Raw genomic sequence first — 14,990 nt, 5'->3', positions numbered from 1 at the left:
TACCAGCTTTCATAATTTGATATTTTCCATTGGTTTGTTAATAAATTTTCGATCTTCCACAACTGGAATGAAAGCTCCAGATCACAGAAGAAGTTGTCTTTTAACCACTGTACCTCCAGAGCTTAGAAGATTGCCATTACATAGAGGATATTCAATATTTCTTAGTAAAAAATAAAACGTACAGAGATTGTTATTTTACAAGTTCTCTGATGTGGAAAAGGCATCCATAGTCCAAAATTTTACCTTAATATCAGTGACTATTTTAGACTATGGAAGGTCATAGTTAATATGAAATACATTGATTATTTTTACCTAAACAGACTGGATTTAAGTACCTGTTACTTTATGCAGGGTTGGATTGTCATAGTTAATCAGAATTAGTATTATATTAAGCATAAGAAAACAATGTAAGGTTTTTTTTTTGAAGACTAGAATTGTGACATGAGAACCATAAAAGCAAAGAAAAAATATGATACAGCTTTAAAATATATATCTGAAATTATATTCTTTAATAATGACACTATTAAATGATGGCTGCTCTGATTTGTTGAGTACTTACAATTTGTTTTCAGTGTTTTGAATATATTATCTCAATCTTCCTAACAACGTAAGAAATAAGTATCATCACCACCACTTTAGAGATGAAAAAACTGAGGGTCAATGATATTAGGTAACTTGTTTTGTGTCATGGCTGGTACATGCCAAGACTAGAATTCAAACCAAGGGCTATCCACACAGCAAGCTTATGATTATTCTCTTAACCTGCATTGCCCTATCTTTTAGCTTACCAGTATTGCTAAACATTACACAACTTTGTTGTAACATAATATATAAACTTCCAAATAGTATTGTTTCATTAACGGCATTTGTCAAATGACTACGGGATGGTGGTTGCTGAGCTCGGCTATATGAAAAGCATGTAGGAACTAATGAAGCTGGATGACATACAGGATCTCAGCAATGTCAGTTTAAAAGCTGTGGAGGTAAGGATTATCAGTTTGAAAATAAAGGTGTGGAATCTAAGGGCCTCACGCTAGAAGCATCATCCAGGTGTACCCTACAATTATGTGAGACTTCAGATTTCTAACTGACCAGTTTAGTAGTCCTACACTCAGAAATCTCAGCCCACCTACACTGGTACATCTGTTCCCCCTAATTTGCAACTTTGTAACCTCAGTAAGGTATAGAAATAATAAATAAAATTCAAACTATTAATAAGTGTGTATTATATGTAGGTATAAGTTTCAGGTTTATTATGATAACTTGTGGTTGTTAATTTAAGTTTTAATAGTCGGACAGTTTGACAGTTATACATTCATTTTAAATTTTAGTTAGAAATGTTAGATTAAAAGATTACATGTGGTTTTACTCAGAAGATAAAAGAGAACTCCATCAGTGTGAGGAAAGTGTTTCTTTACAAGAACATTGTTCATTATCTTTCATTTGTAAGAGTCATTCAGGTGCTAGTTAGGGGTGTACAACTGTCCAGTCTGACAGTGAATGGGAGAGAATCAGATATATGATGTTTATAAATGATATTTAAAGTCAAGGGTATTTAATTTTCTAAGCCTATAAATGGAATTGTTGGGAAATTTAATCTATTGAGTTTACAAGACAATTAAGCATTGAACAAAGAACACCTGAAGTGATCTTTCTTATTTTATACAAAATTACCAAATTTACAAAAAAAAAATTAAGATGCAGAGTTAAAGGCTTAAGAAAAAAACTAAGTTCCTGATTTACACGTTTATCAACTTTAAGTCTTCTTTCGAAATCAATTGACAACACTGAAAAAAAAAAATGATTGGTTTTCCCACTGGATCAGGAAATCTTCAAAATACTAGTCGGCTAGTCTGAACTCAAACTCACTCATGGCCCACATAATGCTGTCTTTTGTTTCCCTGGCTCATTTTAGCATCGTCAAGTTGCTGAAACTTCTACCTAATAATCTTTGGACTCACACCATGGCCGGGGAAAAATGGCAGACAGGTTACTTGAAAGTTACGAGGACGTTTACGGCTCCCCAGGTTGACAGCCAATACCATGGCCACATCGAGTGCCGGACAGCTGGGAGCAGTACGTGGAGCAGTTAAGTCCATGATGCTATGATGGTATCCTTCGCTGCCCTGAGCCGTCTTCAACTTGTCAGCAAATCATATTAGTTAGGACTGTTTTTACTGAACATGCCATTTAATAAGTACATGTGTTCAGTATGCAACACAGAGTTATTACACTGGCTAAAAGAGGTAATTTCCTTAAGAATCATATATGTAAAATATTACTTTCTTAGAATTTTTGGGTAATGTGCCAAATTCCTTTTGTCATCTCCTATATTCATTCAACTAGGGATAATCTGAAATCATTAATTATTATGCAAATAATTATTATGCAATTATTATTTCATAATTTTAGCGCAATGTGGTTTTTGAGATATTTGTCATAATCATTCCTATTTGACACACTGAAACAACAACAACAACAACAAATTTGATGGAGTAAACACTTGGGATAGAAAATAGTTCTGATCAAGAAAGGACAGCAACTCGTGACAGAATACAGGTAAGAGATATTTCATTTTAATGAACAAATATTTACCTGTGAGCCTGTGGAGTAGCGTCCAGGAGTTCGAGAACCAGATGTTTTCCCTGAGCCAATGGAACTCTCTGTACTTTTGCCACTGCAACAATGCGTTCGCAGGCATTTCCCATACTCTTTTCGTACCTAGCCAATTAAATATAAACTGCTGTTAGCACGCAATTCATTTCGGCTGGGAACTATGGTGTAAATGTATGTGAGTTTCATTTTTAGATAATTAATATAATTATTGCCTTGCCCTACAGATACAAAAAAAATCTGTTCAGCATAGATTTTACAATATAAAATGATATTCAAGCCACCAACCTTGAAATTTTGCATAACTGGAGCCTTTTAAAATATGCACACGTGCACACACACATGCCCAATCATGCTGTAACGCTACTACCTCTTAGTTCAAAAAATAAAGTTAAGACTCTTTAAGACACTATTTTTAGCCTCATAAATTTGATTTGAAGTAGCCTATTGGTGCAACTGTTCTCTGAACTGAGGTCTAGTGAGAAAGCCACAGAGAGAAGAGGGGATGGAGAAAGGGAGGGGGAGGCAAAGGAAGAGAAAAGAGAAAAAGAATGTTTAAACACAGAAGAAAGGAATGTATTGGGTTAAATTTCCTTTAAATCTATATTTCTTTGAAGTTTATTTCTCCTAAAAGAGGTCAAATTTGTAACTTTATAAAATTCAAAATATTTTTAACTTTTTCCCACATAATAGTTCTATTCAATAGTCACAGATTGCTTTTCTTTATTAAATTCTTAATCCTCATTGTAGTATAAAATCATGGGAAAAAAAGGAGATGAACATTTTTTAGTTGATGTTTTCAAGCAGGAAACCATACCAACAATGTCTGGGAAAACTTTTATCGTGTTTAAAATTATTATTACTGCCTCTTTAATCAAACAAGACATACAAAAATAAACAGTAACTGCCCTAAATCATACTTCCGCTATCTACAACAACACAAATAATCCCCAACTATGTCTTTCTCAACTAAAAACACATTCTGGGACATTTTACTGGTTATACATTCCAAATTTCTGTTCATTATGAAATAACACTGTATATATAATTATTCTTAGCTCTTTACATATTGAATTCACATGAGTTCATCCTTTCCACGATTTGTGACAATGTAATATCCCAAAGTAATTTTATTTAAATCGAAGTTACAAATACATGCTTTTTTGAGGGATGGTATTTAGAATCAAAAACAAAAAAATAGGAGTGTGAATGATACATTAATATTAACATTCGAAACTAAAATATTGTATTTTAATATTAGAAAGTTCATTCCATCAAAGATATAGCTGAATCAGAGACAGAATACATTTAGGTTTGTTTGAAGAATTCACATTTATTAAATGCTTATTCTGTGATAGGAACAACAATCTAGAGACGGGTGAATCAAAGCTGGCAGGAGGTAGGGAGACCCAGGAAGGCTTCTCAGAAAAGAGGATTTCTGAGAGAGTCTTCAAAAGATGGGTTGGGATCTGTCAGGTTAGAGAAAGAAGTTGAAAGAAAGGACAGACAAGAGAGACAAGGGCATTCTAGGTATTGTGAACAGGGTGAGCAACCTTTGAGGTCTTTCTCTGATCTTGAATACTAGCATTACCTTCTTTAATATATTTTAAATTATAGTGATATGTTTTCCAACCAGTCTCTTCTATGCTATATTTATGAATAATTAGAAATAATTAGTTTTATTCAGTGTTCAAAAGCCAATTCACATTTTATTTATTTTTTTAAAGAAATAAGTTGATACCCACTTGTGTTTGTGTGTATGTCTAATATATATGTGAGGCTGGGACTATGGAGTGAAGAAGCTTCTAATTTTTAATTGCTATTTACCAGGAATTATGGTAGGTCCCTCCCTGAAAAGGACTCTGGGAAATAATTATTACCTACATTTTACAGATAAGAACACTGAAAAGGTTAAGCAATGAAAATAAACTGAAATATTGAAAAGATTAAGCAATATGCCTTTTGTGAAAAAATCCATATCTTATAGGTGCTCTATGGTCAGAAAACTCCTTCAAGGAGGCCACATTTCTACCATTAATGTGTTAACATTATTATTAAAGTAATCTATTAAATTATCCCTTTCTCTGTATCTGGAAAAATAGGGACAAATGCTTTAATTAGAATTTGAGAAAGCTTAAAATAATCTCTATCCAAAAGTAAGCACTATCAATTACAGTTTAATATTAGTCCTGAATTAACGAAGTATCTCCAAGAACCTAAACATTGATCATAACCTACATCCCACTTTTGTTTTTCCTAACGTACTCAACAAGTATATTTTCTTTTTAGAAAAGAAAGTGTTTTTTAATGAAGTGATTTAAACCTAAACAAATATATATTTTTTTTTTATTTAAAGATTTTATTTATTTATTTGACAGAGACACAGCGAGAGAGGGAACATAATCAGGGGGAGTGGGAGAGAGAGAAGCAGGCTTCCCGCTGAGCAGGGAGCCCGATGTGGGGCTCGATCCCAGGACCCTGGGACCATAACCTGAGCCGAAGGCAGACGCTTAACGACTGAGCCACCCAGGCGCCCCAAAAATATTTTCTGCTTTAAAGAAAATTTCTATGTAACATTAAAATTTTAAATTTTGTTACTCCAAATTTCTAGCTAATGCATAAAGATAATAGGTAAATCTGGCTCACTATAATTGAAGATGTTAAAATTGCTTATGGTGGCCCAATATTCCCTTATTTACACAGACAAATGCTACCTTTTCCCTTAAGCTCCAATTTCGTTCCTATCTTTTTACATATATTTCTTGTGACAATCAGTTATGTCTTTCTTCTATCAAAATCTAGAAATTTTTTTTTTCCCAAATGCTTAGTCTCCCTGACTTCTCTGAAATGTTTTATAATACTGGTTGCTGTCTACTTCTGGATATTTTCTCCTATCTTTAATTCAGTATATCATCTTGATGCTGATTTTGCTCCTTGGACCCTTCCTTTTTCCATCTCTATTCCTATTCATCATTCACATGTCCTACTCTTTACATTCCTCAGGTGTGGTAGACAGCTAGTTGTTTACAACACCGAATTCCTCATCTTCCTGAGGTAAAAAAGCTAGACTATGTTTTCTAGACTTCCTTTCAGTTTAGGTGGTACCATTGACAGTGTCCTATCTGATGCAAGGGGAGTAGAAGTGATGTAAGCCTCTTTCAGACCTTTTACACAAGATCCTCTCTTTCTCAGACTGCCTGCTCGATGTCAATACTCAAGGTGACTGTGGAAATCATATATTAAGGTTGGTTGAGACTTCCTCAGCCTTCCTTCCTTCCATGAGGTACCCCCATCAATTGGGCCATAAGTAAAAAAATAAATATTTTGGGGTTAAGCAACTGCAATTTTAGGTGGCACTAAATATTTGGGAAGGTTCATCCATTGTAATATAACCTTTTTTCTAAATTAATTCTAATCCAGTAGATTAGAATCCATCCATTCCCTTATAACCTCTTTACTTTTCTGTAACCTACATTTATAGGCCTGAGTCATCATTACTATTCTAGCCTTATTTATGATCATGCCAACACATTTTTGATACCTACCACCACATACAACTGAAACAGAATATGACTGGACTCATCTTACAAGTGGACACCCGCCTCAAGTTTTGTTTTAGGTCCTATCAGTCTCTCAAATAAAAAATCACAGACATAGATCTCTTTACTCTTTTTTTTTTTTCCAAAGAAAAATTTTAGGTGTTGTTTCTTTCTTAGATGAAATTTTCACATTTTGACATTTCCTTTTCAGAGCCACCTCTCAATATCTCATAATTATTTTTATTACCTCCATGTTACACATGAGGAAACTGGGGCATGAGCAGGTTAATTAACTTGCCCAAAGTCACATAAGCTTTCAAGTAGAGAAACTAGGATTTAGACCCAGACAGTCTTGGCTCAGGGGTCTATGTGAGTGGAACTATAATGATCACATTTTTAATAGAGTTAAAAAGCATAAGATGAGAAAATCAATCTTGAGATGTCTAAAAAAATGCAATGAAAGTATTTAGTGGCTAAAATTAACTTTGAAAATGGATATTTTAGATCTTTGTAAATGTGAAAAATTACAAAAAAGACCAGCATGAAAAATTAAATATTGCATCCTAATCATCCAACTCATAGATTTTATAAAAGATGCTTTTAAAGAAAAGTACAGAGACCATTTACTAAGTATGTCATCAGTCACTTAAAAAACATAAATGTTATCATAAAATGATAAACATTCATATTGTCCAGTATATACAAACTGGTTTTTAAAGAAAAACAAAAAAGTACATACTTCCTATGCCATATATACATATATATATATATATCCACCCCCCACACAGCTCCATAGCATCTTAGAAAAGCTACTTCTAATACACAAATTCCATGTGTCTGCCAATAATAATATTAAAGACTATAAGGTTAAGCCTACAAGAATATAATTTTTGTACATTATCCAAATCAGAAAATATTTTGATTTTTTATTTTGCTGTTAAACACATTCACCAACTATTATGCTTCTGTTATGTGTCTTTTGTCTTACTATTGTAAAAATAAAATTAATGAAGTAATATGCTTATTTCTCAGAGACCAAAACATCAAGAATGATTTATGTTATGGTTGCTTTGCTCCTGAGATATATGCCATTTATTTTTGAATAGAGAATTTTTGCTTACCTTCTTTTGTAGGACACAATGGAAAATGAATATAAACATTCCCTGTAGAGAATTGAATATGGTGAAGAGATATGCCATGATGACTGTGCTTTCATTAATATACATGAGTCCAAAGGCCCAGGTCAATCCTAATAGGCAGAGAAGAGCTATTGCACCTATAACCCATGACCTGTAGAGAGAAAAGAAAATTAAGGGTTATCAAATGATTGGTTTTTAATTAGCACAGTCATATCATATCAACAATACTGACACTGAAAAAAATGTTACGGTAAGTTTTATTGACAGAAAATGTAAGACAGGTGGTATAAGTACTTTAAGATTTTAATGGGGACTACAAGTTTTCAAACTTGAGGAGATATACATGAATGAGAATGTTATGAACACAGAAATTCATTTAAGCAAAAGCAGATTTGTACTATTAAATTATTCATGTATTTGCAGCACATATGCAAATGATATGGAGATGTAATTATGGTGAATGGCAAGGGGGAAAAAGTCTATAAAGCTATGTTAGTTTCCACTGGCCTCATTGTTATGATAACATTTGTTTGATTGGACTCTCTCCATTAGTGCTTCATCTGATACACTTTTACCCCATTTTTCCAAATTTCCTCTTTTTCCACAAAAATTTTAGTGTTTACTGACAAAAACAGAGCTTGGATTCAAAAGAACCAGTATATGGAATATATGTGTGAATTAAAAGTTCTATTTGTCTGATTCTATAGTTATGTAAAACAAGTGTGATACAGTGGATGGGAAAAATTGTTCCACTCTAGATCACAATCTGCGTTGTTTCGGCCTTTGGATTGCTGTCTTCTAGGTTAAGTTGGACTAGACTTTGAAAATCAGGCAATTGGCAGCTTTGTTGAAAAGAAGCTTAAAAGTTCAGGGCACCTTCATCACTTTGAAGGGTCTGTAAACTTGAAGGAGAAAATGAAGCTGAGAATGGGATGGAGTGGTATGAACAAAGTAGGCTAGAATGGAAGACAATTCTCACTCTCCATTCCCTTAGTTTCCTCCAGCTGCCATTCGCAATAGTAATCAACAGGTGACAAAAGTCCATATACTTGTGGCTGTGTGTTATGTATTTACTATCAGCATAAAATGAATCTTTCCAATAGATGGGAATCCAATAAGTGAAAATGGAATCCTTCTCAACTCCTCTCTAAGTATATAGGAGAACAGGACCAAACCAGTCTAGATCTCTATATACCGATGAACCCACCCTGTCCTTTCCCAGTACACCTTCCTTGAAAGAGTAAATATTTCCTTTCAGCAGACTATACTCTTCCACTTGCATTGTCTAAGGAAGAAATATTTATGGGGATTGAAACTTTGCAAAATGAAGGGGTTAAAAGAAACCACACATGTATTTACCAAATCTGAAGCTGGGTTGCATAAAGTTTTCAGAGAGCACTATGTCTTAAGAAAGATATGGTCCCAAAGTAGTCAGTTAGTATTAAAGTCTTATTAAAATTCATCATGACTATTTACTACTTTTCTTCTACAACCATCAGCTACTATATTGCATATTTAAATATCGCCTAAATTTAACGTGTTCAATTTAAAACATTAACGTTATTGAATAAAGAATCCCTAAAGGAGGCTTGCCATTGTATGTGGCATGTTTGCTTATATGAATCAGAAAACATCTTAGATATTAATATTTTATTCTATAATTAAATTGAAAAATATTGGAACTCTCAAGGTAAAGCTCTCAGCTTCTTACAGGCATTGGAAAAAGGAAAAATGGAAAGAATACCATTAAATCAAGGCAAAATTGCTATTTCAATTTAGAAATAAAATGATAGAATAAAATACTCAAGTTAGCTAGTATCTGCTAGAAAACACATTATGGGCCCAAGAGTTAATGATATAAAAAGTGCAATGAGCCCAATTTCTAAAGAAAAAAAAATAAGCAAGAGCATGAAGAAGTAAGTGAAATGTCATTGGAGAAAATGAAAACAAAGGACTCTTCACCAGAAGAACAAACTGAAAGTCTAGAGTAAGGTCACCCATAGGTTGCCCCAATCTTAAGTTTATTGTGGCAGGACACATAATTTTAAAATGTACAAAAGAAAAGAGCCCAAATATCAACATTTGAGTTTATTCTTATTAGATTAGTACAGACTTGTAGCTTTGTTTTAGAAATTTAAAAGATACATTCATAAACAGGTCATTAATCAAGTGACATGTGTCAACATTGAAAGAGGTAATTTTGCATACATAAAATTGAATTTTTGAAGGAGACATTTTTTCCCTTTTTGGATATTTAAAATAGAAATTCATTAATATCCATTGCAATTGGGTAGCTTCATACTCCTAAGATCGTTTGGAAGATACAAGGCTAAATCACAAAATAATTTTAGATGAGCGATGTCCAAACAAACAACAGAAATGACGACATATGAAGCACAGAGGTACACATCACAATGAAAGGAGAAAGCTATTAAAAGCGAAACAAGTCTGTACCACATGAAGTTGCTATGATTGTGGCACTGATTTCAGATGGTATCCAATTAAAAGAGGTGAAGCAGAATTTGTTTTTGGCAATACACCTGCAGCATATTTATTCTGCATATGAGTTGTATGCCTGTTTATTTTCCTGCACAGTTTGCTCTTCTGCCTCAATGTGAATGACAGAAGCTCTAATGATTTTTCAGTACTGATCTGACAGCTGGTTCATGGGACCACACTGATAAATGGAATTTATCAGCCATTCAGGTCATTCTTACTTGATGAAGGGTCTGTTATCCTCATAGCTAAAGAATGCATAGACATAAAGACAAGAACACCAACATTAGCATTTTATGACAAAGATTTCATATGAAAAATATTCTCCTGGTCCCCAAAGGCCTCTGTTACCCCACCTCCCTAAAAAGCATCATAACCTTCCCTTTTTATCCAGAAGGTAAATCCTAAAATGACCATGAGAACTTACATAACAAGGAATAAAATCAACTTTACAATACTGCAATATCCCTTATGAGACTAAAGAATTCCATTTTTTCATCATGTGCTCATATTACTTGTGACTTGACAGAGACATTTATTTCTTAGAGATAGCATTTCTCTAGAGAATGAGAAATCTTATGAGCAATCTGGAAAAGGCCTCGGGGTGTACTTAAAATGACAGATTTCATGTCACCTAAAGGTATCCTTATTCTGTAATATTAGTAGGTAAGATTACTTAATTATGGACAGTACGTTTCTAAGTAATTTTAACTTGCAGATGATTGACCTGAGTTAAATCTGAACACTATAGCCCTTTGAAAATAATCGATCCTGACTACTTTAAAATTCTTCCTGTTAGTGTACTAAGAAAAAAATCTGAATAATCTTTTGTAGTAATAGAAGCAACCATACAGTACCTGTTCATTATCACTTATATTAACTAATTTATTTTGTGTCATTTTCATAAAATAAGATCGCAGTGCCAAATTAGTGGAGATAAGTTAGGGAACATTTTGGATCATCTTTTCATAAACAGTCTGTTCAGTGAATTGTGATAGAACAGAAAAGAAGGGAAACTGTTCTTTTCTCTTCTCTCTTGCTAGGGGCAGTAGTTTCCAATACTACACATAGCACAAATAAAGCTCTTAGGCCCCAAATGCGATGTATTTTTGAATAGAGAGAACTACTGAAGAGAAACCTCACTCTACAAAATGCTGAAAGAGTAAAGAATGGAGGGAGAGCCTGGGATTTAAAGCCAGTTTGCCTGGAATTCACATCCTAGATCAGCCACTTAACTAGATAAAGGCAACAAATTAATTAACCCGTGGATGTGTCAGTTCATACAACTATGAAATGGTGATAATTATATGTAGGTTTCTTGTGATAGTGAAATTATATATTCTATATAAAGTGCTTAGAACAGTGCCTGACACGTTTTATGTACAGTAAATATTATATTGTTATTATTAGACTATTTAAAGCTAGAGTAAAGTCACACTGAAAAGATAGAATCTGTCACCCAAAGAATAAACCACCAAATAATAGATGTTGAGTAGTTCAATTCATTTGAGGACATTTCAGGAGCAATATTATGCAGCAAAATAAATGTGGCGGAAATAGGCTTGTAAATGGAGCAGGGAATGACTAACTGTGCTGTCTAATATGATGACTACTGGCCCGTGGGTTTATTTAAATTTATATTCTTTAAAATGAAATAAAGTTTAAAATTCAGTTCCTAAGTCACACTAGTCACATTACAAGCACTCAAAAGCTTCAGTAGCTGCCATATTGGACAGTGCAGTTCTAGAACATTTCTGTGTTCACAGAAAGTTCTACCGGACATCGCTGGACTAGGACATTCAAAGAGGGTTTTAAAGCCAGAAAATGGAACTCCAAGTGATATTTAAATAATGCCATGGATGTGTAAAAGGTAAACAAAGAAGAAGTTCTAGAATTGATCATATTGAACAGTTGTGAACTGTTCCTAGAAAGAAAACCTTGTACTTATATCAATATCAAAAAGTTATAGAACATAATATGATATTTATTGCATTATATGCATTCCCATTGCATCAGTATATGCCATCTGTGACTCCAAGTTCATGACTGGAATAACTATTTCTACAGTAATTTGTATATAGCGGGATATGAGTAAAGAAAGTTTCAAAGGTTAGCATGTAAGAACATGTGCAAACATGCTGTACAAAATTGTACTGAGCTATCTAAATGTTTCAAAAAAGAGAATACAAAACTTGCAGTGCATTCGCTGGAGTGAGATGTTTTGCCATTAATGTGAACTATCAAGAAAGGGTACAGTTCAGCAGTTTTTGTGGGCAATTATGGGAAAAGTGCCAGTTGTTCCGCTCAGTAACAAAGACTGTAATCCCAGTTACACTTACAGTTAGCTAGAGCCGTGCATTTAAGTAGTGTCCACTGGGACGTGAACAGAAGGGAATTGTGACATTTCTGGGTCTTGCCAATTAAAGGACTGGAATTGGGCTTCCCTTGACCATTTTTGCCTCCCCCTTTATTAGGAGAAAATGACAATAGAGCCTCAGACCCAGAAATGGAAGCTGTTTTTTGATGTGGAGCCAACGGTATTAGATTTAAACCACGTTTATATAACCAATTTAAGCCACTATATTTTAGAGTATTTCTTTTACAGGGGCTTATGTGCAATAATTAATAAAGCATGTAATTTGTATCTTTTAGCTATAAGAATTACCAGTTCATATTTAATATAGAAATCCATGCTAATGGACAAAGAACCAGTCATTAATTTTGTTTCCAGAATATCATAACTTATATATAATAATTCAAAATCTAGAGATCACTGAAAATTACCTACAATATGTCAATGCCTTCCATCATTTTGTCAGATATTCTGCTGGCTTACGGGATCTAGTTTTATAAAGTCTCTCCACTAAATTCAAGTTAAATTGATAGTAATGCCACCAGTTACGGTGGCAGTTATATGCTATTGATTCACTTAAAAAATATATATATCTACAGAACTAGTCTCAAAAGCGGAATAATTTTCATTCTGATTTACCAATGAAAGTCTATTGAAATAAAATCTCATCCCAGGTTGTATGACTAAAATGATTTCACTGCAGTTATTTTAAGATTTTATAAAAAGATGGACACAAAGTTCTAAGATGCTCTGGGCAGATGTTAACAGGAATTTTCAGGTCATCTTTTAAGTGGTGACTTTCTGAAAATGAAGTAAAATACCTTGTACATACAATTTTTAAGGAACAAATTTTAAAAAACAGCCTTGTTTCTTTAGCAAATACATTTTCCTTTTGTCAAACATTTTCTTATTATTTTATTCAACTAACATCTAAAACTGAAAGCTTTAAATATTAATGTCATAAAATTATCTTAAAAAATGATTAGAATCAAGATCAGAATTTTTGGGGTCTCTGCACAGATTGATAATAACTATGCATGTATTTATATATTCTATAGCAATTTCAAAGCATACAAAAGGGCCATTAAAATCTAGCCCCATGGAAATTTAGCTCAAAATACATCTTCAAGAGGATAGATTTTTTAGCCAAAACATTAACTTATACATACTAATACTGTGATATAAAGATTCATAATAAGTATATCAGTATAGACAGATGATGAATGGATAGAAACAACATGAATGAATCAAGTTAGTTATAGGACATTCTTTCTCTGATTTCAAGAGTTCAAAATAGAATTGCTTTGGGACATAATTTTTGATGGAAATATCTAAAATTCAAGATATAAAGAAGGTAAGTTAAATAATGTAAAACTTTCCCTTCAGTTATATTTACATATGGAATTTTTTTTAAGTAGTGGGATAGGTAAGGTTTGGTGTGAAGGAAGATGGAGAGATGGAGGCATATATATAATCCCCAAGCCAAAATATCTAGCCATTAAGTCACAGCAGGTTCAGGAAAATGAAAGTTTTAGGCAAAATTGTAGATCCCATCAACATTCACCCCATTCATCTTACCAATATGAATGTATTCCGGGATCCTCTGGAACTGTTGGGTAGTTGGCTAATTATGGTTGGTAATTGAACTGTATGCTTAACAGTGAAAAAGAGAGCTATCACAGTGTATATAGATATACTGATTAGTATCCCAATATTTCCAGGTTCAGTACGCAGCTGAATTTACTTTCCCTGGCATAAAACTAATTATATCAAAGGAATAAAGACATTTCCCCTTGAATTTGGTTTGGGTTACCATAGGAATGACAAAAGTAATGTCAGTGAATTTCTGAAGGTAAAATGTATTCTCCATTTTTCATAGAAGGAAAGAAAAGGGAATAATAAATACTTCTGCATCTGTATGTTAAGCAGGCTTTCCCTACTGTCCCTTAATCAGTTCCCAACTGAGGACTGAGAGGTTTCAGTTCCCCATGTTCTAAAAGGAGCTGATGGCAATGCAAACTAACAGACTTCAGGTAGAAGTGATCTTTGAGACGCTTCTTTGCCAAACTATCAATCCAGTGGGCCCATCTTTAAAAGCAGAATCGGAAAGACAAGGCCTTTTAGGACTACAATGTTCACAGAATAAATGAAACAGTGGAGAGAGGAAGGAAAGTAACACCTTTACTTGCACTCATTACCCAGCAACAAATGTTAGCGGGCGCTGGGGGAAGAATGTTTTAAATGTGATGTTATTCACGTTTTAAATTGATCAGATACTTAAAAATATCTGCATAGGCTGGCCAAGTAGCAACACCTAAGACAACATTAAGAGATCTGCTACCCAGTGGTTAAGGAATATTTAAGATAGCATAACTCAAAGAGTAGTGACCAGAGAAAGATCTAAGTATTTCATATTTATACCTCACTGTGTTAAAAATGCTTAATCAATTGGTAACACTTAGGATAAAAATCATGACTGTTTTATATTTCTTTCAAATGTATTTTATATTTGTGGGACTATACTACCCTAGAATTACATTCGATTCTCTCTCTTAACCACTATAGGAAAATTAAAGAAAAGGCATTTAGAATATAATTCAACATTCCTGAGTAAAATATGAATAATGTTTCATTATGGTCATACATTGAAGTCACTAAGCATTAAAGATATAAAAAATCCTTAGAAAAATATGAAAGTCATATAACATAAATGTAGAAATTATCAACAGCAGAGAAGATGATTATATTTCAACTATGGATTTTATTGCTATTAAAGTATTACTGTTAAAGCTATATTGCTATGTTTTGTTCATTCAATATTTATGAGGAGAAGAATGAAATGAACCAAAT

At 33.3% G+C, this 14,990-nt stretch overlaps 1 protein-coding gene across 25 annotated transcripts in view; it reads right to left on the bottom strand.

Annotated features, from left to right (window-relative positions):
• Window positions 1–14,990, bottom strand: part of ADGRL3 (adhesion G protein-coupled receptor L3) — an 829,014-nt gene that overhangs the window by 56,789 nt on the left and 757,235 nt on the right. For 16 of the 25 annotated variants that reach the window (XM_032400452.1, XM_032400458.1, XM_032400455.1 and 13 more), the window contains 3 exons: window positions 10,009–10,035; window positions 7,274–7,442; window positions 2,596–2,721 (listed from right to left, as the gene is read on the bottom strand). In XM_032400452.1, the coding sequence (XP_032256343.1) occupies window positions 2,596–2,721; window positions 7,274–7,442; window positions 10,009–10,035 (322 nt within the window). The remainder of the gene's footprint in view (window positions 1–2,595; window positions 2,722–7,273; window positions 7,443–10,008; window positions 10,036–14,990) is intronic. The other 9 variants (XM_032400457.1, XM_032400459.1, XM_032400468.1 and 6 more) reach the window with 1 other exon arrangement.

This window comes from Phoca vitulina, unplaced genomic scaffold (genome assembly GCF_004348235.1).
Source record: "Phoca vitulina isolate PV1807 unplaced genomic scaffold, GSC_HSeal_1.0 scaffold3, whole genome shotgun sequence".
Lineage (NCBI taxonomy): Eukaryota > Metazoa > Chordata > Mammalia > Carnivora > Phocidae > Phoca > Phoca vitulina.
Note: the sequence above shows the minus strand (reverse complement) of the source record. Positions and strands in the feature narration are given on the sequence as shown.